The 27,207-nt window shown below is 48.6% G+C and overlaps 2 protein-coding genes and 26 non-coding genes across 30 annotated transcripts in view; 1 reads left to right on the top strand and 27 right to left on the bottom strand.

The window, feature by feature from the left end:
- Positions 1–933: 933 nt before the first annotated feature.
- Positions 934–23,157, top strand: dytn (dystrotelin). Its single transcript, XM_036540782.1, has 14 exons — positions 934–999; positions 1,350–1,424; positions 1,811–2,012; positions 2,610–2,695; positions 17,243–17,343; positions 17,883–17,954; positions 18,073–18,236; positions 18,390–18,501; positions 19,741–19,874; positions 20,382–20,559; positions 20,710–20,783; positions 21,363–21,522; positions 21,698–22,193; positions 22,928–23,157. The coding sequence occupies exons 1-14, from the start codon at positions 972–974 to the stop codon at positions 23,155–23,157; spliced, it is 2,112 nt and encodes a 703-aa protein (XP_036396675.1). The 5' UTR covers positions 934–971.
- trnak-cuu lies at positions 2,961–3,033 on the bottom strand. Its single transcript has one exon. It is a non-coding gene; the product is annotated as a tRNA-Lys (tRNA).
- On the bottom strand, positions 3,648–3,721 carry trnat-agu. Its single transcript has one exon. It is a non-coding gene; the product is annotated as a tRNA-Thr (tRNA).
- Positions 4,025–4,097, bottom strand: trnak-cuu. The gene has a single exon. It is a non-coding gene; the product is annotated as a tRNA-Lys (tRNA).
- Positions 4,713–4,787, bottom strand: trnat-agu. Its single transcript has one exon. It is a non-coding gene; the product is annotated as a tRNA-Thr (tRNA).
- trnak-cuu lies at positions 5,091–5,163 on the bottom strand. The gene has a single exon. It is a non-coding gene; the product is annotated as a tRNA-Lys (tRNA).
- trnat-agu lies at positions 5,780–5,853 on the bottom strand. The gene has a single exon. It is a non-coding gene; the product is annotated as a tRNA-Thr (tRNA).
- On the bottom strand, positions 6,157–6,229 carry trnak-cuu. Its single transcript has one exon. It is a non-coding gene; the product is annotated as a tRNA-Lys (tRNA).
- trnat-agu lies at positions 6,846–6,919 on the bottom strand. The gene has a single exon. It is a non-coding gene; the product is annotated as a tRNA-Thr (tRNA).
- trnak-cuu lies at positions 7,223–7,295 on the bottom strand. The gene has a single exon. It is a non-coding gene; the product is annotated as a tRNA-Lys (tRNA).
- On the bottom strand, positions 7,913–7,986 carry trnat-agu. Its single transcript has one exon. It is a non-coding gene; the product is annotated as a tRNA-Thr (tRNA).
- On the bottom strand, positions 8,290–8,362 carry trnak-cuu. The gene has a single exon. It is a non-coding gene; the product is annotated as a tRNA-Lys (tRNA).
- trnat-agu lies at positions 8,983–9,057 on the bottom strand. Its single transcript has one exon. It is a non-coding gene; the product is annotated as a tRNA-Thr (tRNA).
- Positions 9,361–9,433, bottom strand: trnak-cuu. The gene has a single exon. It is a non-coding gene; the product is annotated as a tRNA-Lys (tRNA).
- trnat-agu lies at positions 10,049–10,122 on the bottom strand. The gene has a single exon. It is a non-coding gene; the product is annotated as a tRNA-Thr (tRNA).
- Positions 10,426–10,498, bottom strand: trnak-cuu. The gene has a single exon. It is a non-coding gene; the product is annotated as a tRNA-Lys (tRNA).
- Positions 11,117–11,190, bottom strand: trnat-agu. The gene has a single exon. It is a non-coding gene; the product is annotated as a tRNA-Thr (tRNA).
- trnak-cuu lies at positions 11,494–11,566 on the bottom strand. The gene has a single exon. It is a non-coding gene; the product is annotated as a tRNA-Lys (tRNA).
- trnat-agu lies at positions 12,187–12,260 on the bottom strand. The gene has a single exon. It is a non-coding gene; the product is annotated as a tRNA-Thr (tRNA).
- trnak-cuu lies at positions 12,564–12,636 on the bottom strand. The gene has a single exon. It is a non-coding gene; the product is annotated as a tRNA-Lys (tRNA).
- Positions 13,253–13,326, bottom strand: trnat-agu. The gene has a single exon. It is a non-coding gene; the product is annotated as a tRNA-Thr (tRNA).
- Positions 13,630–13,702, bottom strand: trnak-cuu. Its single transcript has one exon. It is a non-coding gene; the product is annotated as a tRNA-Lys (tRNA).
- On the bottom strand, positions 14,318–14,391 carry trnat-agu. The gene has a single exon. It is a non-coding gene; the product is annotated as a tRNA-Thr (tRNA).
- trnak-cuu lies at positions 14,695–14,767 on the bottom strand. Its single transcript has one exon. It is a non-coding gene; the product is annotated as a tRNA-Lys (tRNA).
- On the bottom strand, positions 15,383–15,456 carry trnat-agu. Its single transcript has one exon. It is a non-coding gene; the product is annotated as a tRNA-Thr (tRNA).
- Positions 15,760–15,832, bottom strand: trnak-cuu. Its single transcript has one exon. It is a non-coding gene; the product is annotated as a tRNA-Lys (tRNA).
- trnat-agu lies at positions 16,447–16,520 on the bottom strand. The gene has a single exon. It is a non-coding gene; the product is annotated as a tRNA-Thr (tRNA).
- A 760-nt stretch (positions 23,158–23,917) lies between the features above and the next one.
- LOC118785442 (disintegrin and metalloproteinase domain-containing protein 23-like) overlaps positions 23,918–27,207 on the bottom strand; it is a 30,759-nt gene continuing 27,469 nt past the window's right edge. Inside the window, exons 26-27 of one of the 3 annotated variants that reach the window (XR_005005292.1) lie at positions 26,907–27,084; positions 23,918–25,939 (exon numbers count right to left, since the gene is read on the bottom strand). Coding sequence is in view for 2 of the 3 variants with exons in the window: in XM_036540069.1 (XP_036395962.1) it covers positions 25,894–25,939 (46 nt within the window). In the remaining variant the exon portion in view is untranslated. Of the gene's footprint in view, positions 25,940–26,693; positions 27,085–27,207 lie in introns of those variants that run through there. The other 2 variants (XM_036540069.1, XM_036540070.1) reach the window with 2 other exon arrangements.

The following is a 27,207-nucleotide window of genomic DNA, read 5'->3' as shown; positions in this document are numbered from 1 at the left end:
TATCTATGCTATTAAATCTTAAAATCGATTACGAATTACAGAACGCATTTGGTACCATTACGTACCACTTTGACTCGTCGCCAGTTCCTACAAGTATGCATTTTGTATTATCACAAGAAGGCTAGCTATCTAAATTAGCTTGTTTGCCAACTAGCCTGATGGTGCAGAGACACCTGACACGAGTGAGATCGACGGCGCCAGCAGGCGACTGTATTGCAGACAAGATGGAACTCACCTCTTCCGCACAGTTCGCGGGATACTTCTCTGGTCACTTGCTAATCAAGTAGCCTGCGAGCTAATTTGTCTTTTTTTTTTTTTTTTTTTTTTACATTTCTACACATTTAAACATACCCCTACTACACTACACAAGGGTGGGCTCTGATAATGACAGTGAATAGACAGCTAGTTACTATAGCTATAAGGCCAGCTTCCAAAATATCCAGCGCAGGGTCTGCATTTCCCTCGCAGAGCGTTTCGAACGGGATTTCCAGTTCCTGTCCTTTGTCCAATCAAAACACATAATGCGTGTCGTTGTCTTGGAAACGACACGACGTCGGTGTTGATACAGTTCAGAGGCGTAAACTCCTAGAATACCCGACGGGATACAGTCATAAAAATCAATTAAACAGTGTAAACATATTTTAGATTACACGTATTTTATCATTAAATATGCATGCTGCCATCCTTTCTACACTACCAATTGCACTAACGGCAGGAGCAAATGCGTGTCGCTTAGTCTCTATTTTATCAATATTTTGGCAGTATCAATGTAGCATATAGCCAGCGAACTACAAATAATATGCATACATTTAGACAGTTTATTGTACGTCAGTATTGCATAACAATGATGTTGCTGTTTTCTAAATGTGCGGAATTTTCTGCAGGACCCGCCTTCATGAAGTCCCACATACTGAGAACGTGAGTCACAGATGAGGATTATTAATTGTAAATAACTGTGCCCTCTTCGGATAATGCAATTCATGGATCTTGACGAAATAGGTAAGGAAACTTGTTATTAATTCACCTAATTTTATTTGTTTAATGTTGGCAGTGACGATGGCAGTGACTTCAGTGCCACACACAAACACGTTGGATGTAGGCTATAAACTTCGGACTGCCTGTTTTTACATTTCATATAAATGTTGATTTCATTATATGATGTAATATGTCTTTTATATGTAAATGCAAACAAAATGTCTTAAATTCGATTTATAGCTGCTTAAAGAGCATTTTGGAAGAACTGTATTTTTAAATGAAATAGGTGGTCCGGTATGTTTTAAGATATTTTCGTGATGACTAAGACAGCTCCCGTAAGTATGTCAGTAACGTGTTCTGTATCATGCATGCAGAAGGCCTGAATGAGGTGAGGCCTGCTGTGTACCGTGCCGCCTTCAAGCTCCGATCCCTGCAGAAACTCTGCCAGAGTGAGTGCACTGCATTCTGGACCGGAGAGAGTACTCATGGGATGTGAACTGTCACTGTAACACAAACCGTGAGCAGCAGCAACAGTCACATGGGGCCAACAGTGTTTCTCACTTCAGTGACTATGGTCTGAGTTTTTGTGTCTTTCTGAGTTTCAGTCATTTGTATTGTTAAGAAGTTAGGCTTGTAGCACCAAGGTTGCAGGTTCAATTCCCAGATGGGGCACAGCTGTTGCACCCTTGAGCAAAAGGCTTACCCTGAATTGCCTAAGCTAATATCAAACTCTATAAATGGATATTATATAAAAACGTAAGATGTATAAGCCCCTGGTGTAAGGGTGGGCCCTAAAACATATGTAGTTTAATGTAGCATGCTTTGTCTCCTCCAGTGCACACAGTCACAGTGTGTGCGTTTGGCCCCGCCCTGCGGTCCCTGGGAGCCACCGCAGACCGTGGAGGCAGGGTTACCGAGGCAGATGTGGGGCGGAGCCTGCAGCAGATTTTCGAGCGTGTTTCCAGAGAGCTTCCGGGGCAGCTGCTGCCTGGAGCAGCGGAACAGACCACCAGACTTCTCTTCAAGCTGTTCGACAGGTGAGGGGGCTCTGCGCAGACTGACTGCGCAGACTGGCTCCAGGTATCGAACATAACAAAGCAATGAAGTTAATGAAGGCTAAGTGAGACTAAGGGGGATTTGACTGAGGTTGTTACGCTTTGAAAAGGGATTTGTAAAACACATTCAAGATTAGTTCTGGCAACAGAACAAGAGGACACAGGTGGAAATTAGTAAGGTACAGTGAGGTAAATATTGCAATGACTTTAGGAAATATTTTTCATCTCGGGACTTTTTAATGTCTGGAATAGTTTACTAAGATTTGTAGTGGAGACAGAGATCTTTGGAGTCCTCAAGACCAGGCATGGCACAGGTAGATACACTCTAAACTATAGATAGAATGGTCAGCCTTTTTGGACAGAATAGCCTGTTGTGATCATTGAACTTCTTACATTCTTATAAAACAGGCTTAAATAGAGAAAGCGTATTTACAAAACTTTTTTTCAGACTCTGTGTGAAATGCACTTTTCTGTGCACAATGCACGCTCCAGGTGTCGTCCCATAGATGCACTCACTAACCACAGTTTGCCGTGTTAATAACTGGATGTTTGAGTTTCTTCTTTTCCGACTTCTTCAAGGGAGCAGACGGGCTTTGTCTCACTACAGTCAGTGGAAGCAGCGCTGATTGCCCTGTCAGGAGACACTCTTTATGCTAAACACACAGGTGGGTTGAGCGCTGTCGCTTCTGAACACACAGGTACATTGATCTTCAGACCACAGAGACATTGTGCCACTGAAATTGAGTTTTGCTTAGACTGACAGAAGCTTGTAGCACTGTAGGAATGCAGATATCCTCCCAGCCTACTGAAAACTTTAACTTTTTACAAATACTATGTAATGAGAAGAAATTCAATTTTAAACACATTTTAATGAAACAGTTTAATAATCCACACACTCTTATGTTGGTCATAATCTTTGTGGAAAAGCAGCGCCCAACGTGGGGCTCGAACCCACGACCCTGAGATTAAGAGTCTCATGCTCTACCGACTGAGCTAGCCGGGCTGCTTGGTTTCTGTAGCAGACGGCAGTTGTTGCCAGAGGTCACTGACCTCTGTCTCTGGTACCTCTTACTGTCAGCTGCCAAGTGCAAACACATTGCTTTGTGCAGTCGGATGCAGTCTTCTCTGGCGAGGTCTCTGTGGCACATTTGGCTGTTAAGCCAATGGTCTGTGGTTGGAGCCCACCCAGGGACAGCAACCTTTTCTCTGTATCCTTGACTTTTCCGCTTAGCAGAAGGCAGGGAAGTCCACCGGTCACGCACAGCCCTGGATAACAATTGACGCTCGACTCCACATAATGAAGCTGTGGACACCTCATTCAACTGTTGTGAGGGTTCAGGAAACCCGTTTTGGGTTGGCCGACTACGTCCGGTTCATCACCACATTGCCTTAACCGGTGGAAAGAATTTCTTCTCCGCAGCAAAAAGCGCTTGTTGCTGCAAACAAGAATGTATGACACAACACCTGGTTTCAGAAACTCAGGCCATTTCGGGACTGGCGAAGCCTTACCACCACATGGTGCTGTCTTCAGCAGACTTCATGGTTCTCCTTTGAGTCAGGGGAGAAAGCATGAGGTGCTAGCTGATTGTTGATGAAAGAAAAGCAGAGGAACCACAAAGGCACCGCTGGGATTCGAACCCAGGATCTCCTGTTTACTAGACAGGCACTTTAACCAACTAAGCCACAGCGCCCTGTTTTGGCTAGCTCTTACATTTGGGGCCACGAATGATGGTGAGCAACTGCAGCGTAAAGCTTTGACATGGACCTGCAATTTTGACAAAGCATGAAGAGGGCGCTGCGGAAACGTCAGTGTTTCCTCGCTACGTTGACAATTTCACAAGATTTTCCCAACTTGACAAACACTGCTTAGAGAGGAGAACTTGCATTTTTAATGCAAAGTTGGTTGCTTGAGAGAGGAATCAGCTTTGGCAGCTGAAAACAAGCCTCTGTTCCTTGTGTTCTTGCAAGGTAATGTCGCTTGTGCGGAAAAGCAGCGCCCAACGTGGGGCTCGAACCCACGACCCTGAGATTAAGAGTCTCATGCTCTACCGACTGAGCTAGCCGGGCTGCTTGGTTTCTGTAGCAGACGGCAGTTGTTGCCAGAGGTCACTGACCTCTGTCTCTGGTACCTCTTACTGTCAGCTGCCAAGTGCAAACACATTGCTTTGTGCAGTCAGATGCAGTCTTCTCTGGGAGGTCTCTGTGATGCAATTGGCTGTTAAGCCAGTGGTCTGTGGTTGGAGCCCACCCAGGGAAAGCAACCTTTTCTCTGTATCCTTGACTTTTCCGCTTAGCAGAAGGCAGGGAAGTCCACCGGTCACGCACAGCCCTGGATAACAATTGACGCTCGACTCCACATAATGAAGCTGTGGACACCTCATTCAACTGTTGCCAGGTTTCAGGAAACCCGTTTTGGGTTGGCCGACTACGTCCGGTTCATCACCACATTGCCTTAACCGGTGGAAAGAATTTCTTCTCCGCAGCAAAAAGTGCTTGTTGCTGCAAACAAGAATGTCTGACACAACACCTGGTATCAGAAACTCAGGACCATTTCGGGACTAGGCGAAGCCTTACCACCACATGGTGCTGTCTTCAGCAGACTTCATGGTTCTCCTTTGAGTCAGGGGAGAAAGCATGAGGTGCTAGCTGATTGTTGATGAAAGAAAAGCAGAGGAACCACAAAGGCACCGCTGGGATTCGAACCCAGGATCTCCTGTTTACTAGACAGGCACTTTAACCAACTAAGCCACAGGCGCCCTGTTTTGGCTAGCTCTTACATTTGGGGCCACGAATGATGGTGAGCAACTGCAGCGTAAAGCTTTGACATGGACCTGCAATTTTGACAAAGCATGAAGAGGGCGCTGCGGAAACGTCAGTGTTTCCTCGCTACGTTGACAATTTCACAAGATTTTCCCAACTTGACAAACACTGCTTAGAGAGGAGAACTTGCATTTTTAATGCAAAGTTGGTTGCTTGAGAGAGGAATCAGCTTTGGCAGCTGAAAACAAGCCTCTGTTCCTTGTGTTCTTGCAAGGTAATGTCGCTTGTGCGGAAAAGCAGCGCCCAACGTGGGGCTCGAACCCACGACCCTGAGATTAAGAGTCTCATGCTCTACCGACTGAGCTAGCCGGGCTGCTTGGTTTCTGTAGCAGACGGCAGTTGTTGCCAGAGGTCACTGACCTCTGTCTCTGGTACCTCTTACTGTCAGCTGCCAAGTGCAAACACATTGCTTTGTGCAGTCGGATGCAGTCTTCTCTGGCGAGGTCTCTGTGGCACATTGGCTGTTAAGCCTAATGGTCTGTGGTTGGAGCCCACCCAGGGACAGCAACCTTTTTCTCTGTATCCTTGACTTTTCCGCTTAGCAGAAGGCAGGGAAGTCCACCGGTCACGCACAGCCCTGGATAACAATTGACGCTCGACTCCACATAATGAAGCTGTGGACACCTCATTCAACTGTTGTGAGGGTTCAGGAAACCCGTTTTGGGTTGGCCGACTACGTCCGGTTCATCACCACATTGCCTTAACCGGTGGAAAGAATTTCTTCTCCGCAGCAAAAAGCGCTTGTTGCTGCAAACAAGAATGTATGACACAACACCTGGTATCAGAAACTCAGGCCATTTCGGGACTAGGCGAAGCCTTACCACCACATGGTGCTGTCTTCAGCAGACTTCATGGTTCTCCTTTGAGTCAGGGGAGAAAGCATGAGGTGCTAGCTGATTTTTGATGAAAGAAAAGCAGAGGAACCACAAAGGCACCGCTGGGATTCGAACCCAGGATCTCCTGTTTACTAGACAGGCACTTTAACCAACTAAGCCACGGCGCCCTGTTTTGGCTAGCTCTTACATTTGGGGCCACGAATGATGGTGAGCAACTGCAGCGTAAAGCTTTGACATGGACCTGCAATTTTGACAAAGCATGAAGAGGGCGCTGCGGAAACGTCAGTGTTTCCTCGCTACGTTGACAATTTCACAAGATTTTCCCAACTTGACAAACACTGCTTAGAGAGGAGAACTTGCATTTTTAATGCAAAGTTGGTTGCTTGAGAGAGGAATCAGCTTTGGCAGCTGAAAACAAGCCTCTGTTCCTTGTGTTCTTGCAAGGTAATGTCGCTTGTGCGGAAAAGCAGCGCCCAACGTGGGGCTCGAACCCACGACCCTGAGATTAAGAGTCTCATGCTCTACCGACTGAGCTAGCCGGGCTGCTTGGTTTCTCTAGCAGACGGCAGTTGTTGCCAGAGGTCACTGTACCTCTGTCTCTGGTACCTCTTACTGTCAGCTGCCAAGTGCAAACACATTGCTTTGTGCAGTCAGATGCAGTCTTCTCTGGCGAGGTCTCTGTGGCGCAATTGGCTGTTAAGCCAATGGTCTGTGGTTGGAGCCCACCCAGGGGCAGCAACCTTTTTCTCTGTATCCTTGACTTTTCCGCTTAGCAGAAGGCAGGGAAGTCCACCGGTCACGCACAGCCCTGGATAACAATTGACGCTCGACTCCACATAATGAAGCTGTGGACACCTCATTCAACTGTCGTGAGGGTTCAGGAAACCCGTTTTGGGTTGGCCGACTACGTCCGGTTCATCACCACATTGCCTGAACCGGTGGAAAGAATTTCTTCTCCGCAGCAAAAAGCGCTTGTTGCTGCAAACAAGAATGTCTGACACAACACCTGGTATCAGAAACTCAGACCATTTCGGGACTGGCGAAGCCTTACCACCACATGGTGCTGTCTTCAGCAGACTTCATGGTTCTCCTTTGAGTCAGGGGAGAAAGCATGAGGTGCTAGCTGATTTTTGATGAAAGAAAAGCAGAGGAACCACAAAGGCACCGCTGGGATTCGAACCCAGGATCTCCTGTTTACTAGACAGGCACTTTAACCAACTAAGCCACGGCGCCCTGTTTTGGCTAGCTCTTACATTTGGGGCCACGAATGATGGTGAGCAACTGCAGCGTAAAGCTTTGACATGGACCTGCAATTTTGACAAAGCATGAAGAGGGCGCTGCGGAAACGTCAGTGTTTCCTCGCTACGTTGACAATTTCACAAGATTTTCCCAACTTGACAAACACTGCTTAGAGAGGAGAACTTGCATTTTTAATGCAAAGTTGGTTGCTTGAGAGAGGAATCAGCTTTGGCAGCTGAAAACAAGCCTCTGTTCCTTGTGTTCTTGCAAGGTAATGTCGCTTGTGCGGAAAAGCAGCGCCCAACGTGGGGCTCGAACCCACGACCCTGAGATTAAGAGTCTCATGCTCTACCGACTGAGCTAGCCGGGCTGCTTGGTTTCTGTAGCAGACGGCAGTTGTTGCCAGAGGTCACTGACCTCTGTCTCTGGTACCTCTTACTGTCAGCTGCCAAGTGCAAACACATTGCTTTGTGCAGTCAGATGCAGTCTTCTCTGGCGAGGTCTCTGTGGTGCAATTGGCTGTTAAGCTAATGGTCTGTGGTTGGAACCCACCCAGGGACAGCAACCTTTTCTCTGTATCCTTGACTTTTCCGCTTAGCAGAAGGCAGGGAAGTCCACCGGTCACGCACAGCCCTGGATAACAATTGATGCTCGACTCCACATAATGAAGCTGTGGACACCTCATTCAACTGTCGTGAGGGTTCAGGAAACCTGTTTTGGGTTGGCCGACTACGTCCGGTTCATCACCACATTGCCTGAACCGGTGGAAAGAATTTCTTCTTCCGCAGCAAAAAGCGCTTGTTGCTGCAAACAAGAATGTCTGACACAACACCTGGTATTCAGAAACTCAGGCCATTTCGGGACTAGCGAAGCCTTACCACCACATGGTGCTGTCTTCAGCAGACTTCATGGTTCTCCTTTGAGTCAGGGGAGAAAGCATGAGGTGCTAGCTGATTCGTTGATGAAGAGAAAGCAGAGGAACCACAAAGGCACCGCTGGGATTCGAACCCAGGATCTCCTGTTTACTAGACAGGCACTTTAACCAACTAAGCCACGGCGCCCTGTTTTGGCTAGCTCTTACATTTGGGGCCACGAATGATGGTGAGCAACTGCAGCGTAAAGCTTTGACATGGACCTGCAATTTTGACAAAGCATGAAGAGGGCGCTGCGGAAACGTCAGTGTTTCCTCGCTACGTTGACAATTTCACAAGATTTTCCCAACTTGACAAACACTGCTTAGAGAGGAGAACTTGCATTTTTAATGCAAAGTTGGTTGCTTGAGAGAGGAATCAGCTTTGGCAGCTGAAAACAAGCCTCTGTTCCTTGTGTTCTTGCAAGGTAATGTCGCTTGTGCGGAAAAGCAGCGCCCAACGTGGGGCTCGAACCCACGACCCTGAGATTAAGAGTCTCATGCTCTACCGACTGAGCTAGCCGGGCTGCTTGGTTTCTGTAGCAGACGGCAGTTGTTGCCAGAGGTCACTGTACCTCTGTCTCTGGTACCTCTTACTGTCAGCTGCCAAGTGCAAACACATTGCTTTGTGCAGTCAGATGCAGTCTTCTCTGGCGAGGTCTCTGTGGCGCAATTGGCTGTTAAGCCAATGGTCTGTGGTTGGAGCCCACCCAGGGGCAGCAACCTTTTTCTCTGTATCCTTGACTTTTCCGCTTAGCAGAAGGCAGGGAAGTCCACCGGTCACGCACAGCCCTGGATAACAATTGACGCTCGACTCCACATAATGAAGCTGTGGACACCTCATTCAACTGTCGTGAGGGTTCAGGAAACCCTGTTTTGGGTTGGCCGACTACGTCCGGTTCATCACCACATTGCCTGAACCGGTGGAAAGAATTTCTTCTTCCGCAGCAAAAAGCGCTTGTTGCTGCAAACAAGAAATGTCTGACACAACACCTGGTATTAGAAACTCAGACCATTTCAGGGACTAGCGAAGCCTTACCACCACATGGTGCTGTCTTCAGCAGACTTCATGGTTCTCCTTTGAGTCAGGGGAGAAAGCATGAGGTGCTAGCTGATTGTTGATGAAAGAAAAGCAGAGGAACCACAAAGGCACCGCTGGGATTCGAACCCAGGATCTCCTGTTTACTAGACAGGCACTTTAACCAACTAAGCCACAGGCGCCCTGTTTTGGCTAGCTCTTACATTTGGGGCCACGAATGATGGTGAGCAACTGCAGCGTAAAGCTTTGACATGGACCTGCAATTTTGACAAAGCATGAAGAGGGCGCTGCGGAAACGTCAGTGTTTCCTCGCTACGTTGACAATTTCACAAGATTTTCCCAACTTGACAAACACTGCTTAGAGAGGAGAACTTGCATTTTTAATGCAAAGTTGGTTGCTTGAGAGAGGAATCAGCTTTGGCAGCTGAAAACAAGCCTCTGTTCCTTGTGTTCTTGCAAGGTAATGTCGCTTGTGCGGAAAAGCAGCGCCCAACGTGGGGCTCGAACCCACGACCCTGAGATTAAGAGTCTCATGCTCTACCGACTGAGCTAGCCGGGCTGCTTGGTTTCTCTAGCAGACGGCAGTTGTTGCCAGAGGTCACTGTCCTCTGTCTCTGGTACCTCTTACTGTCAGCTGCCAAGTGCAAACACATTGCTTTGTGCAGTCAGATGCAGTCTTCTCTGGCGAGGTCTCTGTGGCGCAATTGGCTGTTAAGCCAATGGTCTGTGGTTGGAGCCCACCCAGGGGCAGCAACCTTTTTCTCTGTATCCTTGACTTTTCCGCTTAGCAGAAGGCAGGGAAGTCCACCGGTCACGCACAGCCCTGGATAACAATTGACGCTCGACTCCACATAATGAAGCTGTGGACACCTCATTCAACTGTTGCCAGGTTTCAGGAAACCCGTTTTGGGTTGGCCGACTACGTCCGGTTCATCACCACATTGCCTTAACCGGTGGAAAGAATTTCTTCTCCGCAGCAAAAAGTGCTTGTTGCTGCAAACAAGAATGTCTGACACAACACCTGGTTTCAGAAACTCAGGCCATTTCGGGACTGGCGAAGCCTTACCACCACATGGTGCTGTCTTCAGCAGACTTCATGGTTCTCCTTTGAGTCAGGGGAGAAAGCATGAGGTGCTAGCTGATTGTTGATGAAAGAAAAGCAGAGGAACCACAAAGGCACCGCTGGGATTCGAACCCAGGATCTCCTGTTTACTAGACAGGCACTTTAACCAACTAAGCCACGGCGCCCTGTTTTGGCTAGCTCTTACATTTGGGGCCACGAATGATGGTGAGCAACTGCAGCGTAAAGCTTTGACATGGACCTGCAATTTTGACAAAGCATGAAGAGGGCGCTGCGGAAACGTCAGTGTTTCCTCGCTACGTTGACAATTTCACAAGATTTTCCCAACTTGACAAACACTGCTTAGAGAGGAGAACTTGCATTTTTAATGCAAAGTTGGTTGCTTGAGAGAGGAATCAGCTTTGGCAGCTGAAAACAAGCCTCTGTTCCTTGTGTTCTTGCAAGGTAATGTCGCTTGTGCGGAAAAGCAGCGCCCAACGTGGGGCTCGAACCCACGACCCTGAGATTAAGAGTCTCATGCTCTACCGACTGAGCTAGCCGGGCTGCTTGGTTTCTCTAGCAGACGGCAGTTGTTGCCAGAGGTCACTGTCCTCTGTCTCTGGTACCTCTTACTGTCAGCTGCCAAGTGCAAACACATTGCTTTGTGCAGTCAGATGCAGTCTTCTCTGGCGAGGTCTCTGTGGCTGCAATTGGCTGTTAAGCTAATGGTCTGTGGTTGGAGCCCACCCAGGGGACAGCAACCTTTTTCTCTGTATCCTTGACTTTTCCGCTTAGCAGAAGGCAGGGAAGTCCACCGGTCACGCACAGCCCTGGATAACAATTGATGCTCGACTCCACATAATGAAGCTGTGGACACCTCATTCAACTGTCGTGAGGGTTCAGGAAACCCGTTTTGGGTTGGCCGACTACGTCCGGTTCATCACCACATTGCCTGAACCGGTGGAAAGAATTTCTTCTTCGCAGCAAAAAGCGCTTGTTGCTGCAAACAAGAATGTCTGACACAACACCTGGTATCAGAAACTCAGACCATTTCAGGGACTAGCGAAGCCTTACCACCACATGGTGCTGTCTTCAGCAGACTTCATGGTTCTCCTTTGAGTCAGGGGAGAAAGCATGAGGTGCTAGCTGATTGTTGATGAAAGAAAAGCAGAGGAACCACAAAGGCACCGCTGGGATTCGAACCCAGGATCTCCTGTTTACTAGACAGGCACTTTAACCAACTAAGCCACAGCGCCCTGTTTTGGCTAGCTCTTACATTTGGGGCCACTAATGATGGTGAGCAACTGCAGCGTAAAGCTTTGACATGGACCTGCAATTTTGACAAAGCATGAAGAGGGCGCTGCGGAAACGTCAGTGTTTCCTCGCTACGTTGACAATTTCACAAGATTTTCCCAACTTGACAAACACTGCTTAGAGAGGAGAACTTGCATTTTTAATGCAAAGTTGGTTGCTTGAGAGAGGAATCAGCTTTGGCAGCTGAAAACAAGCCTCTGTTCCTTGTGTTCTTGCAAGGTAATGTCGCTTGTGCGGAAAAGCAGCGCCCAACGTGGGGCTCGAACCCACGACCCTGAGATTAAGAGTCTCATGCTCTACCGACTGAGCTAGCCGGGCTGCTTGGTTTCTCGTAGCAGACGGCAGTTGTTGCCAGAGGTCACTGTACCTCTGTCTCTGGTACCTCTTACTGTCAGCTGCCAAGTGCAAACACATTGCTTTGTGCAGTCAGGATGCAGTCTTCTCTGGCGAGGTCTCTGTGGCACATTGGCTGTTAAGCCAATGGTCTGTGGTTGGAGCCCACCCAGGGAACAGCAACCTTTTTCTCTGTATCCTTGACTTTTCCGCTTAGCAGAAGGCAGGGAAGTCCACCGGTCACGCACAGCCCTGGATAACAATTGACGCTCGACTCCACATAATGAAGCTGTGGACACCTCATTCAACTGTCGTGAGGGTTCAGGAAACCCGTTTTGGGTTGGCCGACTACGTCCGGTTCATCACCACATTGCCTGAACCGGTGGAAAGAATTTCTTCTCCGCAGCAAAAAGCGCTTGTTGCTGCAAACAAGAATGTCTGACACAACACCTGGTATCAGAAACTCAGGACCATTTCGGGACTAGGCGAAGCCTTACCACCACATGGTGCTGTCTTCAGCAGACTTCATGGTTCTCCTTTGAGTCAGGGGAGAAAGCATGAGGTGCTAGCTGATTGTTGATGAAAGAAAAGCAGAGGAACCACAAAGGCACCGCTGGGATTCGAACCCAGGATCTCCTGTTTACTAGACAGGCACTTTAACCAACTAAGCCACGGCGCCCTGTTTTGGCTAGCTCTTACATTTGGGGCCACGAATGATGGTGAGCAACTGCAGCGTAAAGCTTTGACATGGACCTGCAATTTTGACAAAGCATGAAGAGGGCGCTGCGGAAACGTCAGTGTTTCCTCGCTACGTTGACAATTTCACAAGATTTTCCCAACTTGACAAACACTGCTTAGAGAGGAGAACTTGCATTTTTAATGCAAAGTTGGTTGCTTGAGAGAGGAATCAGCTTTGGCAGCTGAAAACAAGCCTCTGTTCCTTGTGTTCTTGCAAGGTAATGTCGCTTGTGCGGAAAAGCAGCGCCCAACGTGGGGCTCGAACCCACGACCCTGAGATTAAGAGTCTCATGCTCTACCGACTGAGCTAGCCGGGCTGCTTGGTTTCTGTAGCAGACGGCAGTTGTTGCCAGAGGTCACTGTACCTCTGTCTCTGGTACCTCTTACTGTCAGCTGCCAAGTGCAAACACATTGCTTTGTGCAGTCGGATGCAGTCTTCTCTGGCGAGGTCTCTGTGGCACATTTGGCTGTTAAGCCAATGGTCTGTGGTTGGAGCCCACCCAGGAACAGCAACCTTTTTCTCTGTATCCTTGACTTTTCCGCTTAGCAGAAGGCAGGGAAGTCCACCGGTCACGCACAGCCCTGGATAACAATTGACGCTCGACTCCACATAATGAAGCTGTGGACACCTCATTCAACTGTCGTGAGGGTTCAGGAAACCTGTTTTGGGTTGGCCGACTACGTCTGGTTCATCACCACATTGCCTGAACCGGTGGAAAGAATTTCTTCTTCGCAGCAAAAAGCGCTTGTTGCTGCAAACAAGAAAGTCTGACACAACACCTGGTATCAGAAACTCGGGCCATTTCGGGACTGGCGAAGCCTTACCACCACATGGTGCTGTCTTCAGCAGACTTCATGGTTCTCCTTTGAGTCCGGGGAGAAAGCATGAGGTGCTAGCTGATCGTTGATGAGAGAAAAGCAGAGGAACCACAAAGGCACCGCTGGGATTCGAACCCAGGATCTCCTGTTTACTAGACAGGCACTTTAACCAACTAAGCCATGGCGCCCTGTTTTGGCTAGCTCTTACATTTGGGGCCACAAATGATGGTGAGCAACTGCAGCGTAAAGCTTTGACATGGACCTGCAATTTTGACAAAGCATGAAGAGGGCGCTGCGGAAACGTCAGTGTTTCCTCGCTACGTTGACAATTTCACAAGATTTTCCCAACTTGACAAACACTGCTTAGAGAGGAGAACTTGCATTTTTAATGCAAAGTTAGTTGCTTGAGAGAGGAATCAGCTTTGGCAGCTGAAAACAAGCCTCTGTTCCTTGTGTTCTTGCAAGGTAATGTCGCTTGTGCGGAAAAGCAGCGCCCAACGTGGGGCTCGAACCCACGACCCTGAGATTAAGAGTCTCATGCTCTACCGACTGAGCTAGCCGGGCTGCTTGGTTTCTGTAGCAGACGGCAGTTGTTGCCAGAGGTCACTGACCTCTGTCTCTGGTACCTCTTACTGTCAGCTGCCAAGTGCAAACACATTGCTTTGTGCAGTCAGGATGCAGTCTTCTCTGGCGAGGTCTCTGTGGCACATTGGCTGTTAAGCCAATGGTCTGTGGTTGGAGCCCACCCAGGGACAGCAACCTTTTTCTCTGTATCCTTGACTTTTCCGCTTAGCAGAAGGCAGGGAAGTCCACCGGTCACGCACAGCCCTGGATAACAATTGACGCTCGACTCCACATAATGAAGCTGTGGACACCTCATTCAACTGTTGTGAGGGTTCAGGAAACCCGTTTTGGGTTGGCCGACTACGTCCGGTTCATCACCACATTGCCTTAACCGGTGGAAAGAATTTCTTCTCCGCAGCAAAAAGCGCTTGTTGCTGCAAACAAGAATGTCTGACACAACACCTGGTATCAGAAACTCAGGCCATTTCGGGACTGGCGAAGCCTTACCACCACATGGTGCTGTCTTCAGCAGACTTCATGGTTCTCCTTTGAGTCAGGGGAGAAAGCATGAGGTGCTAGCTGATTGTTGATGAAAGAAAAGCAGAGGAACCACAAAGGCACCGCTGGGATTCGAACCCAGGATCTCCTGTTTACTAGACAGGCACTTTAACCAACTAAGCCACGGCGCCCTGTTTTGGCTAGCTCTTACATTTGGGGCCACGAATGATGGTGAGCAACTGCAGCGTAAAGCTTTGACATGGACCTGCAATTTTGACAAAGCATGAAGAGGGCGCTGCGGAAACGTCAGTGTTTCCTCGCTACGTTGACAATTTCACAAGATTTTCCCAACTTGACAAACACTGCTTAGAGAGGAGAACTTGCATTTTTAATGCAAAGTTGGTTGCTTGAGAGAGGAATCAGCTTTGGCAGCTGAAAACAAGCCTCTGTTCCTTGTGTTCTTGCAAGGTAATGTCGCTTGTGCGGAAAAGCAGCGCCCAACGTGGGGCTCGAACCCACGACCCTGAGATTAAGAGTCTCATGCTCTACCGACTGAGCTAGCCGGGCTGCTTGGTTTCTGTAGCAGAATGGCAGTTGTTGCCAGAGGTCACTGACCTCTGTCTCTGGTACCTCTTACTGTCAGCTGCCAAGTGCAAACACATTGCTTTGTGCAGTCAGATGCAGTCTTCTCTGGCGAGGTCTCTGTGGTGCAATTGGCTGTTAAGCTAATGGTCTGTGGTTGGAACCCACCCAGGGACAGCAACCTTTTCTCTGTATCCTTGACTTTTCCGCTTAGCAGAAGGCAGGGAAGTCCACCGGTCACGCACAGCCCTGGATAACAATTGATGCTCGACTCCACATAATGAAGCTGTGGACACCTCATTCAACTGTCGTGAGGGTTCAGGAAACCTGTTTTGGGTTGGCCGACTACGTCTGGTTCATCACCACATTGCCTGAACCGGTGGAAAGAATTTCTTCTTCGCAGCAAAAAGCGCTTGTTGCTGCAAACAAGAAAGTCTGACACAACACCTGGTATTAGAAACTCAGACCATTTCGGGACTGGCGAAGCCTTACCACCACATGGTGCTGTCTTCAGCAGACTTCATGGTTCTCCTTTGAGTCCGGGGAGAAAGCATGAGGTGCTAGCTGATCGTTGATGAGAGAAAAGCAGAGGAACCACAAAGGCACCGCTGGGATTCGAACCCAGGATCTCCTGTTTACTAGACAGGCACTTTAACCAACTAAGCCACGGCGCCCTGTTTTGGCTAGCTCTTACATTTGGGGCCACGAATGATGGTGAGCAACTGCAGCGTAAAGCTTTGACATGGACCTGCAATTTTGACAAAGCATGAAGAGGGCGCTGCGGAAACGTCAGTGTTTCCTCGCTACGTTGACAATTTCACAAGATTTTCCCAACTTGACAAACACTGCTTAGAGAGGAGAACTTGCATTTTTAATGCAAAGTTGGCTGCTTGAGAGAGGAATCAGCTTTGGCAGCTGAAAACAAGCCTCTGTTCCTTGTGTTCTTGCAAGGTAACGTCGCTTGTGCGGAAAAGCAGCGCCCAACGTGGGGCTCGAACCCATGACCCTGAGATTAAGAGTCTCATGCTCTACCGACTGAGCTAGCCGGGCTGCTTGGTTTCTGTAGCAGACGGCAGTTGTTGCCAGAGGTCACTGACCTCTGTCTCTGGTACCTCTTACTGTCAGCTGCCAAGTGCAAACACATTGCTTTGTGCAGTCGGATGCAGTCTTCTCTGGCGAGGTCTCTGTGGCACATTTGGCTGTTAAGCCAATGGTCTGTGGTTGGAGCCCACCCAGGAACAGCAACCTTTTCTCTGTATCCTTGACTTTTCCGCTTAGCAGAAGGCAGGGAAGTCCACCGGTCACGCACAGCCCTGGATAACAATTGACGCTCGACTCCACATAATGAAGCTGTGGACACCTCATTCAACTGTTGTGAGGGTTCAGGAAACCCGTTTTGGGTTGGCCGACTACGTCCGGTTCATCACCACATTGCCTTAACCGGTGGAAAGAATTTCTTCTCCGGAGCAAAAAGCGCTTGTTGCTGCAAACAAGAATGTATGACACAACACCTGGTATCAGAAACTCAGGCCATTTCGGGACTGGCGAAGCCTTACCACCACATGGTGCTGTCTTCAGCAGACTTCATGGTTCTCCTTTGAGTCAGGGGAGAAAGCATGAGGTGCTAGCTGATTTTTGATGAAAGAAAAGCAGAGGAACCACAAAGGCACCGCTGGGATTCGAACCCAGGATCTCCTGTTTACTAGACAGGCACTTTAACCAACTAAGCCACGGCGCCCAGTTTTGGTGAGCTCTTACATTTGGGGCCACGAATGATGGTGAGCAACTGCAGCGTAAAGCTTTGACATGGACCTGCAATTTTGACAAAGCATGAAGAGGGCGCTGCGGAAACGTCAGTGTTTCCTCGCTACGTTGACAATTTCACAAGATTTTCCCAACTTGACAAACACTGCTTAGAGAGGAGAACTTGCATTTTTAATGCAAAGTTGGTTGCTTGAGAGAGGAATCAGCTTTGGCAGCTGAAAACAAGCCTCTGTTCCTTGTGTTCTTGCAAGGTAATGTCGCTTGTGCGGAAAAAACGGCAGTCGTTGCCAGAGGTCACTGGCCTATCTGTCTGTGGAACAACTTATTTTCTTATTTTCATCTTCAAATGCACCCTGTAGCACATTGGGATATAGCCCTCCATCGCAAGGTGTGTTTGCCACGTCAGCGTGCTTGGCTGTTAACCAAAAAATTAATCGTTTGAGCCCAACCAAGGATGGAAGCCTTTTTTCTTGTCTGACTGGTGCATGACACTTCCTTGATGGCTGATGTGACATGGCTACCACAGTATGAGTGTATCAGCATGAGTGAGACTTCTAAATTAAAAACTGCTTTTTGAAGACTCTTACTGCTGTGGATCAGTAAGGTTTTAGATTTAAACCACATTTCTGCATAGAACACACAAAAACACTGTCTTATCTTGTCTTGTCCGTTGCATGCATGCTTTCTGTGTGGCAGCTCTGTTCCGCCTGGCTGAAAGCTGCAGCGGACGGCAGGGCAGGGAGAGCGGCACTGTGACCCGGAGTGGCCTGAGGACACTGCTGGATCACCTGAGCCAGGTAAGAGAGAGCTAGTGATGGGACAGAGAGGCTTTATATACCCGTTGATGGGCGGAGCTACAAAGTGCTGTCAAGCATGAACATTGGCTCTCCACAGCACACTGTGATTGGTTCAAATCTGTGATTCATTGATTCTGTGTTGATCACTCCACCCATGTTGGGGTTCATGAAGCCTCGCTCCTCAATTACTTGAGTACAGGCTGGTAGCTAGGACAGGTAAATGACAGAGAGTGAGGTAGCAGGTAGGTGTTCCATCATTTGAAGGAGTGGAGAGGTAGCCATGAGAGGTAGATGACAGAGAGACACTGCGGTAGCAGGTAGATGTTCCTTTAATTATGAGCGCACACACAAGTAAATAGGATAGGTAAATGACAGAGAGAGGGAGCAGATACTGTAGGTGTTCCATTACCTCAGAGAGCACAGACAAGTAACTAGGACAGGTAAATGACGGAGAGAGAGGTGGTAGGTAGGTGTTAGAGGGTAGACAGGTTGCATATAGCCGGATGTGCGGTGTGACTCAGCTGCCTGTGTTTCTACAGGTACCTGCGGTGGTCCAGGAGAGTCACGTGTTTGGCCAGGTGGAGAGCGCTGCGAGAACCTGCTTTCAGGGGGTAGGTCCCACCCCTAAACCCACACCAAACCCCTGCAGGGGTACCCACACTTCTCTGCACCCCACAGGTGCCTGTGTCCTGGTTTGAGAAAGGTAACAGGTGTGTGTCGCTCTCCCAGGTGCTAAGCGCAGGCGTGTCAGAGCAGCACTTCATCAGCTGGTTGCAGTCGGAGCCACGGCTGCTGCTCTGGCTGTCCACCCTCTACAGGATCTCTGCCAGCGAAGCTGTGGTCCACCGGGTCCGCTGCCACGTCTGCAAGGCCTTCCCCATCACTGGTCTCAGGTCAGTGTGTCTGTGCGCATGTGTGTGTGGGTGTGTGAATGAGTGAGTCAATGAGATGAGGAGTGAGTGAACAAAGAAAAAAAAGAACTGAGGAGTGAGTGTGTGTGGTGTTTAAGCTCTCCAGTAAACAACACAGCACCTTCCTGTCTCCAGGTATCGCTGCCTCAAGTGCCTGAACCTGCACCTGTGTCAGACGTGCTTCCTGACCCAGAGGCGCAGCAGGAAGCACAAGCCGTCCCACCCGGTGATGGAGCACTGCACCCAGGTACGCGCACACATGCATGTACTCACACACTAGAGGTGTGAGTTGGAGGCAGTCTGTTGCATGCTAGGAAGACTTTGATGGTCAGTATGCACAGGCTAACATATGGACACAGGCAGACCCTGGCTGCCCAAGCTAGGTAAACTGGACTCACTATTTTAACATGACACCAAAATTGCTGGAAGCAACATTAAAAAAGTCTATTCTCTCTTTGTTCTCTTTGGAGAACAATAGCACTAGCAGCCTAATACCTGGCTGCCTGTAAATAAATATAGAAGGGCTGTTATTGCATCAGGCAGTGTAAAGGTGCCACTAATTATGGCCATGAATCCAGTCTGAACTGATACGGGTGTTATGTGTGAAGGGGTAACAGGGTTGTGTGTGAGGAGGTAACAGGAGTGGGTATTGCGTATGAGGGGGTAACAGAGTTGTGTGTTGTGTGTGAGGGAGTAACAGGGTTGTGTGTTGTCTGTGAGGGTAACAGGGTTGTGTGTTGTGTGTGAGGGAGTAACAGGGTTATGTGTTGTGTGTGAGGGGTTAACGCTTGTGTATTGCGTGTGAGGGGGTAACAGGGTTGTGTGCTGCGTGTGAGGAAGAAACAGGGTTGTGTGTTGTGTGTGAGGGGTTAACAGGGTTGTGTATTGCGTGTGAGGGAGTAACAGGGTTGTGTGTTGCGTGTGAGGGAGTAACAGGGTTGTGTGTTGCATGTGAGGGAGTAACATGGCTGTGTGTTCTGTGTGAGGAAGAAACAGGGTTATGTGTTGTGTGTGAGGGGTTAACGCTTGTGTATTGCGTGTGAGGGGGTAACAGGGTTGTGTGCTGCGTGTGAGGAAGAAACAGGGCTGTGTGTTGTGTGTGAGGGGTTAACACTTGTGTAGAGCGTGTGAGGAAGAAACAGGGCTGTGTGTTGTGTGTGAGGGGTTAACGCTTGTGTATTGCGTGTGAGGAAGAAACAGGGTTGTGTGTTGTGTGTGAGGGGTTAACAGGGTTGTGCATTGCATGTGAGGAAGAAACAGGGCTGTGTGTTGTGTGAGAGGGGTTAACGCTTGTGTAGAGCGTGTGAGGAAGAAACAGGGCTGTGTGTTGTGTGTGAGGGGTTAACGCTTGTGTATTGCGTGTGAGGAAGAAACAGGGCTGTGTGTTGTGTGTGAGGGGTTAACGCTTGTGTATTGCATGTGAGGGGGTAACAGGACCGTGTGCTGTGTGGGAGGAATGAGATCAGCGTGTGTTGCTGTTCCCCAGCCATCGTTCAGAGAGTCGCTGGCATCGTTGGCGCACAGCGCAAGACACAACCTGCTGAGGAGGCGCTTTGCCAGGAGGGAGGCGGAGAGGAGGAGCGCTCTCTGCACAGAGCTACCTGCTGGAACCCTGCACAGGTGTGTGTGTGGGTGTGTGTGTGTGTGTGTTTGGGGTGTGTGACTAGGCTTGGTAACACCACAGTGGCACAGCATCCAGAGAAGTGGGCGGGGGCCTAACACTCAGCTAAAGCCCATCTTGAGAACTTGAGCTCGGCTGTCTTCTGCATCACACCGCTCTCAGCACTCTGCAGCTGTGAGTTGCTTAGATGACGTCAATGGACTTGTGCCTATTCACTGTAGTGTAGTGGGGGGACATTTTGTGTGAAAAATAGCTGCACTGGAGGGCAGGTGTATTGGAGGATTACATTTGCCTCACCCTGTACTACTGCACGAGTGCGCAGATTGTTGAGGAGAAGGAGGATCGTGTCTAGTGTTCCAGGACAATTGTTATGTTATCATAGTGGGTTGTTAGGACTGGAACGAGAAATCGGAAGAAAAATGCATTTTCACAAAAGGTTATAGCAATACCAGTCTTTTTTAAATAAGCCTTGTAAGTGTCATTCAGAAATTGTCTTTTTTTATTAGGCTTTCTGGCGACCCAGCACCGATGCTGTTGTCACAGGCCACGCCTCCTCAGACACAGACCACACCCCATCAGACACAGGCCACGCCTTCTCAGGTCACATCGGAATCCAAGGCCACGCCCTCATCGCCGAGGCTGGAGTCTAAGGCCTTGCAAACGGGCAGAACGCTGCAGTCCCAGGTTAGTCTGACTGAAGCCTTAACACCTGCTGCCTCTCTTAGCAGATGCCCAGTACAGAGCACAGCTGCGCAGCACTGAGATGATGGTGCTTATTAAATACATCAAAATCGCAGTGTGAGATAATTCACCTTCCTTTTGTTTGTCCTTCAGAGGAAAACGTCACTTCTCAAGAAGGACCTGACTCAGACACAAATGCTCATGAGGGATCTGCAGAGAGACAAGTGGTGAGTATGGGTCCTACCAGTGTGTCTGCTGAAAGATCTGTCTCCTGAGATTGATAAAGAAGGACAAATACTGTGAGTCACTGTGTGTGTGCTTAATTGTGTTTGGGACAGAGACAGGAAAGGAGGGCACTCGAATGTGTTCGTGTGTGTCTGTGTGTGTCAGTGCTGTCGTAAATTGCTGTGCTTTTTAAATTGTTTCTTGTTGCCGCCTTTACCCTGACGCTCATTGCGCCGTTTGAAGTTGTTGAAGTTCGCCGTTTGAAAGTGTATCATATTAGTTGCCCTATAGGCTGTAATTGTACAAATCTAATAGTACTGTGTCCTCAAACAGACCTTGCTCTCAGCTGAGAACTGTCTCATTGTGGAACTGTACACATCCTGTCCCCGTACTGTCGCTATACTTACTGTATGCACTTTTGTAAGTCGCTTTGGATAAAAGCGTCTGCTAAATAAATAAATGTAAATGTAAATGTGTGTAATATGTACGGTCCAGGTGTGACTGGTGTAGGGAAATAACTCGCCTACGTATATGGAAACAGGACACGTGTGGCACTGACCTGTGAATGCCATGACCCACAGGCAGCTGGAGAAGCAGTTCCAGGTGTGGAGAGCTGCTGCCCAATCAGAGCATTCGTCACTGGAAAACAAGTGCTGCCAGCTGGAGGCCACCATTGAGGTCCTGAGCCAGCACAACGAAAACCTGCAGGAGGAGCTGGGCCGAGCGCGGGAGCTGGTGCAGGTAAGGAAATCAACCCAGTACCCAACCATCACATGGGCTCTTAGGCCTTATATTATATTATATTATATTATATTATATTACAAGGGCAATGTTTAAATTGCCCTTGTAATATAATATGATTTGGCATGTTTATTCAGGTTTTTTTTGTCTTATTAATCTGTCACCGCTTTCTCAGAATGCTCTGTCAGATGTCCCACCTTCGCAAGCTTTGATTGGGAAAGAGAATGACGGGGACGCCGGTGACACCGAAACCTCAGAGCCTCAGAGGAAGGAAGTGGTTGATGACTGCCAGCAGGGGGAATCCCCTCTGGAGGAGCGGAGGGCGTCAGCACCCGGAGGGGTGAGTCAGGAGGAGGTGACATCACCAACACCAAAGCACCGGGAGCTGGGAACACAGACCTCCAGGAACTGTGAGAATGCGAACAGTGGAGCCATAGTACCAGGACAGCGCCCTCTGGTGGCTACTGAACCCCAGCACAGGTCAGGGCATGAACACAGCCCCCATGAGGCGGTGAAGGAGGCAGAGCCACATCAAGGCGGGTTGCTAAAACAGGAGAACCATCATGGGAAGGGCCACCTGGACCAATCGGAAATATTTGAGGAGGAGGAGGAGCAACTGTTTGACTTGGTGCAGCGGCTGAAGAATGCTCTTTCTGTCTATAGACACACAGGTGTGTGTGTGTGTGTGTGCGTGTGTGTGTGTGTGTGTGTGTGTGTCTGTCTGTCTGTTTGTCTGTCTGTGTGTTCACACAGCAAAGGATCACATAGACATGAATTTATACAAGCAAGCAGATATCGATGTTGCGCTTGTCCAGATAGGTGATTGCTTGTTTTGTGTATGTTCTGACCAGTGTGTTGTCAACTGTATACCTCTGTACTGTAGATTTGTATCAATTGTAAATTAGCCTTTACATTGATATGCATATTGTGAGTGTATATTGTGAGTGTAGCATTAAAACATCACTTAAAGGAACCTTTAAAAAGAATAGAATTTTCTATTTTTTTTTTATTTTCGGTTCTGAAAGCTGGGCTCACAAATTGTACGCAGACCAGGGCACCATTATTGATGATGGTTAGGTTTATAACATGGGTGAGGACTGGTTAAAGGTGGTGGGGGTCGCTGTTATTGTAAGTGATGGAGGAGACTCTAAGGTTAGCTCCAGCAGTGCACAGGCACTGTAGGTGTGTGGTCGGAATAGAGGGGGGTTTATGGGGTACACATCCAGATAAGAGGGGTTCGTTGAGTCTGGCGTTATTTCAGGAGTGGTATGATCTGAGAATAAAGGGCAGAGGGCAAAGAGTTCATGTGGTGTGGCTGAACTCAGCTGACTCCGATGAGAGTATTCACAGTGTTGAAGCCCAGCAGGTGAGCAGTGACATCATCTCTCTCTCCCCCCCCCCCCAGGGACTGCCTGTGTGCCGAGGGAGGAGCTGCTGGCTGCCGCTGACGCAGTGGGAGGCTCCATCGCGCAGCTCGTCTGCGCAGTCAGCTCTCGCGGCCTCCTCTGTCAGCCGCGCCCCGCCGTGCCCGACCAACCGCACGGCCGTGCCCAGCGGCCCTCGGCCAATCATGCTGCGCTGCCCAGCCAGCCGTGCGGTGACCGCGTAGAGCGGCGTTCGGGGACTGATCGCTGAAACCACTGTGCCGTGCTTGACGCACATAACCACACACAGTCAGCTACAGATGGACAGCAGTCAGCTGGGCCCTCAACGCCAAAATGTCTGGACCTGAAGCACTGTGCATACACAGTGGAGTAGTTTGGTCCCTATCCATCACACATACACACACACACACACACACATTTGCACAAATGACTTGAAATGAGTATCATTTCAACAAACAATTTTGCTAATGTTTGCTGAACATCACTGATTCGATTGTTACTTCTACAATACTGTGATCATAATGCATTTAACCATTGCATACAGAAACCCCAGGGAAAGTGTCAGTGTTTACTTATTTCATGCACAACTTAAATCTTTGCTTAAATCTAAGCTTAAACCAAACATGTTGTTGAGGAAATCACATGAAATTATTTTGAGATAACAAATATAGCTTGTGAGCAGTATAGCCTACAATAGCTAGGGTAGCTAGGATGAGAGACAAAAAAACTGGTCCCACTTTACAGTAGAGCTCTAGTACTGTATGGGTACAGTGCAAGTCCTGCATACATTCACACAGTTACAGAGCACTCTCTATGTTGTTGAACCGTTTGTTGTTTGTTTGATTACATTTATATAATGTCCATGATGTTTATATATGCAGTAGTTACTATGTAGATACAGAGTAACACCTATTTAGGTGCAGGGGGCATGAAAGGTTTTACAGACATTTGATGCAAAGCGGAACCACAGAACTGTCCCTGCAGTTTGAACCAGAGCAGGGCTCACCGTTTCAGTGGTGCATGTGCTCTACAGCTAACCAGTTGTGACCGTGTCAAGACGGCAAAACGCATAGCAGAAAGTTAGCCGGAAACACAGAGCCGCAAGGCACTTCATTAAAGACACGGCAGAGGTCCCAGAGTAAAATACTTTAGTCGTTTTATTCAATGTCTTCCATCTGAAGGTGAAGCGGTGTGGAGAGGCACACGAGATGGGGCTCAACACAACGGCACATGGAACACACAGACCTGTCAGCTTTTCTGTGAAGTGGAGTCTGATAAGAAAAAAAAAAGCCACCTGTCTCTCTAACCAGTCGGAAATGTCAGATGGGAAAAGTTGCCCTGGCTTCGTCGACACGAATAAAAAGCACATTTCCTGCTCTCTTCCACACAGATGTACACGACACTTGTCTCGTAACGCACACGACACTGTCTCTTAACTTTGGACACATAAACTCCGTTATCCATTTAATTTCTGTTTAAATAGATAAAATGAAAGGACAGATGTAGGAGTGGCCAAGCATATAAAAGATTGCCTTATTGGTAATAATATTATCATTGTTATTGTTACATTTATTAACCCATAAGCTTGTGCAATACCTTTCTTTGCATAGTAAATAAAAGTTATATGGTTTATTGTTGACATGCACCTATCTTTTGTAAAATATTCTTTGCAGCTTTTGGGACTCTCTTATCAGATTTTTTAAGCCCGGAATAGTGTTTTCATGCAGTGAACCAGCAAGGCCCGAGCTTGTTTTTCTAGTAAGAGTTCATGAGTTATACAAGGCCAGGCCAGTATAGAGGGTGTTAGTGGAGACTGTTATTGAGTCCTGACCCATGTCAGCGCATCTGAAGTCAGGGAAGCACTGAATCCAGGGAGAGGGGTGCTGTTTTTTTTGACCACACCCAGACATTTGCATCTTTAATTCTTTGGCTTTGCGTCACTGCTGAGATATGCTCAGACACCCCCACGTGACGTAATTCAGAGACTGTAACTTGACCCCTTTGTCTGACCTCTGAACCAGACATGACATACACCCTCTCAGTGTGACCTCTGACCCCTCAAGTCCTGTCTCTGTTACCTGTTCATCGTAGAGCGCAGCACATTTTGGTGGCTAGTCCTGGTAAATCTGCTGAATCCCAGACAGGTTGCACGTTATATGGTTGTGTTAGTAGAGATTATTTGGCCAAGATCAAACTTTTTTTTGTCGTTAACATAGCCAAAAACACCCGCTATACAACATGCTAAAATGTAAAACAAAAGCAATTTCGGTCAATGAGTAAAAATGACACCTTAATAGTCAATAACAGAACTCTTTTCCATCCTTTATATACCATCCTAAGATCTTATTTTTCTTTAGCATCTGTCTATCTAGACCCAGACGATACAGGCACCTGGCATGGCTCTGCTGAAATAACCTCCCAGCAGAGGGGTGTAAGCACAGAGGTGGAGACTTAGCTGGGCATCACTCTGGTGTTCTTTCTTCTTCCTCCCATTCTTCTATTTATTTTTTTATTTGATGTGGCTTTCTCCTCTGTTTTGACAATCCGTTGTTTTTGCTTTGTTTTCATTTTGCGTATTAGTATTCTTGGCTTTCGTCCGCCATGCAAAGGGTCCATCTACCTCTGGCTTCTCCTTGCCAGAGTCTGAGCTCTGTGCAGGAAGTCATGCCTCTTTTTGAGAGGATGGTTTGTGGACCCCCACCCCCCCAAAAGTCCCTGTACTGGTACGTCTGAAAAGGGAGTTCTTGAACTGGAGGGGGGCAGTGGAGACGAGTGTGATGGTGGTGGGGGGGGGCTGGTGTACTGAGAGGGGCTGCATTTCTATATGACTAAGATGGAAGTTGTTTATTTTTCTTCTATGTCTTTTTAAATTTATTTTCTTCAAGTAAAACTAACGCCAATAAAAGGGCAGCAATAAGTGCAGTCCAGCAATGGATTACTAATGAACCCAAGGAGAATCCTCCCCATGCTCGCGGCCTCCTTTCCTCTAGATGGCGCTGGCGTTGGGATCGTACCTCCGCTTCTTGACATTTCTTGTCATCGCGGGGGAGGTGAAACAAGGGAAACAGAAGAGGCAGGAGTTAGTGCAGGTCGAGTTGCTGAACCACACGGAGCACAGATTAGACACCTCTCCTGCCCCTTGCACCACTTAGCGGCTCTCACGGAGATAACCTCTCGTTGTTAGTGCAGTGTAACTCTGCTTACTGGTAGATTCACCTGGGCTTTAATGGACCTAAGCATGGTCAGAGGTTAGTGCTTTTCAATGGGAGCTATGCTTTCTGATGTATGGCAAGTGCAAACTTTAGCTGCTTTGAAAAGGGCACAGAGTCTATTTTGTTGCCTCTCACTGTGCTTCAAATGCCAACTGTAAGACATTAACTAATGAGGGGAAGGGGGAGAAGGGAGAGCTTTAGTCCCTGTGAATCTACCATAGAGTGAGTCTAGTGGATGTGAGCTGATACCAAGAAGCGCAAGCCCTCGCTGTGACCAATGCTTTGGTTTCAAAGCCCATCTGAAAGTAGGTTAACCCCGCCCACTTCCCTGCTGTCACCGCCCCCTCGCTGGCGCTAGGCGGTCTCGGACAGGAGCAGCGCTAGTCTGTTAACCTCGCTCTCCCAACGCAGGGACGCGAGGCGGAACAAGCAGCGAGTCTTTTTCATTCGTATGCGTGTGTATCCCTCAACAAAAAAAATATTCCTTAAAAATATATTACCCCCCCCCCACCCCCAGGGAGAAAAAACAAAACAAATACAGCTAATGTAAAATAAGTAAAAAATAAAGGGGCAGGGTAAGAGGGTACCGCACAACAACACGAACGACACCAAACGACGGAACGACAACGACACCAACGACGACAGGGGCGTGGCACAACCTCCCCGTAGTGTGGGTTGATGTGGGGCATTCTGCGGTCTGGCATGCATCTGTGCCAATAGTGGGCGGGGATGAGACGCCACTATCGCTGTGTGTGAGGGCATGCAGTGCAGCGCACTGTGTCTGTACCAGATCTGTGAGGCAGGCAGCAATGGCGGCTGGCGGGCGGCTCCGAGGATCCTACCCCGCCCCGCTGGGGCGGAGCCCGGCCATCCGGGTGGGCGTGGCGGCCAGCCATGGCACAAAGGCTCGCACGCCAACAAACTGGGCGTGGCTTCTCGCGCCACTCCGCATAAACTCTCACCCTCTAACAAGTGTTGGATCGAGACAAGAGATCAGGGTAACGGTGGAGGCAAGTCAGTCAAACCCAACAGGTGTCTCCAGAGTTGAGCCCAGCCTTTGTGCGATGCCCTGACCCATCACTAACTGA

This window comes from Megalops cyprinoides, chromosome 11 (genome assembly GCF_013368585.1).
Source record: "Megalops cyprinoides isolate fMegCyp1 chromosome 11, fMegCyp1.pri, whole genome shotgun sequence".
Taxonomy (NCBI): domain Eukaryota; kingdom Metazoa; phylum Chordata; class Actinopteri; order Elopiformes; family Megalopidae; genus Megalops; species Megalops cyprinoides.
The sequence above is the reverse complement of the archived record's forward strand: the minus strand, read 5'-3'. Positions and strand labels throughout refer to the sequence as shown.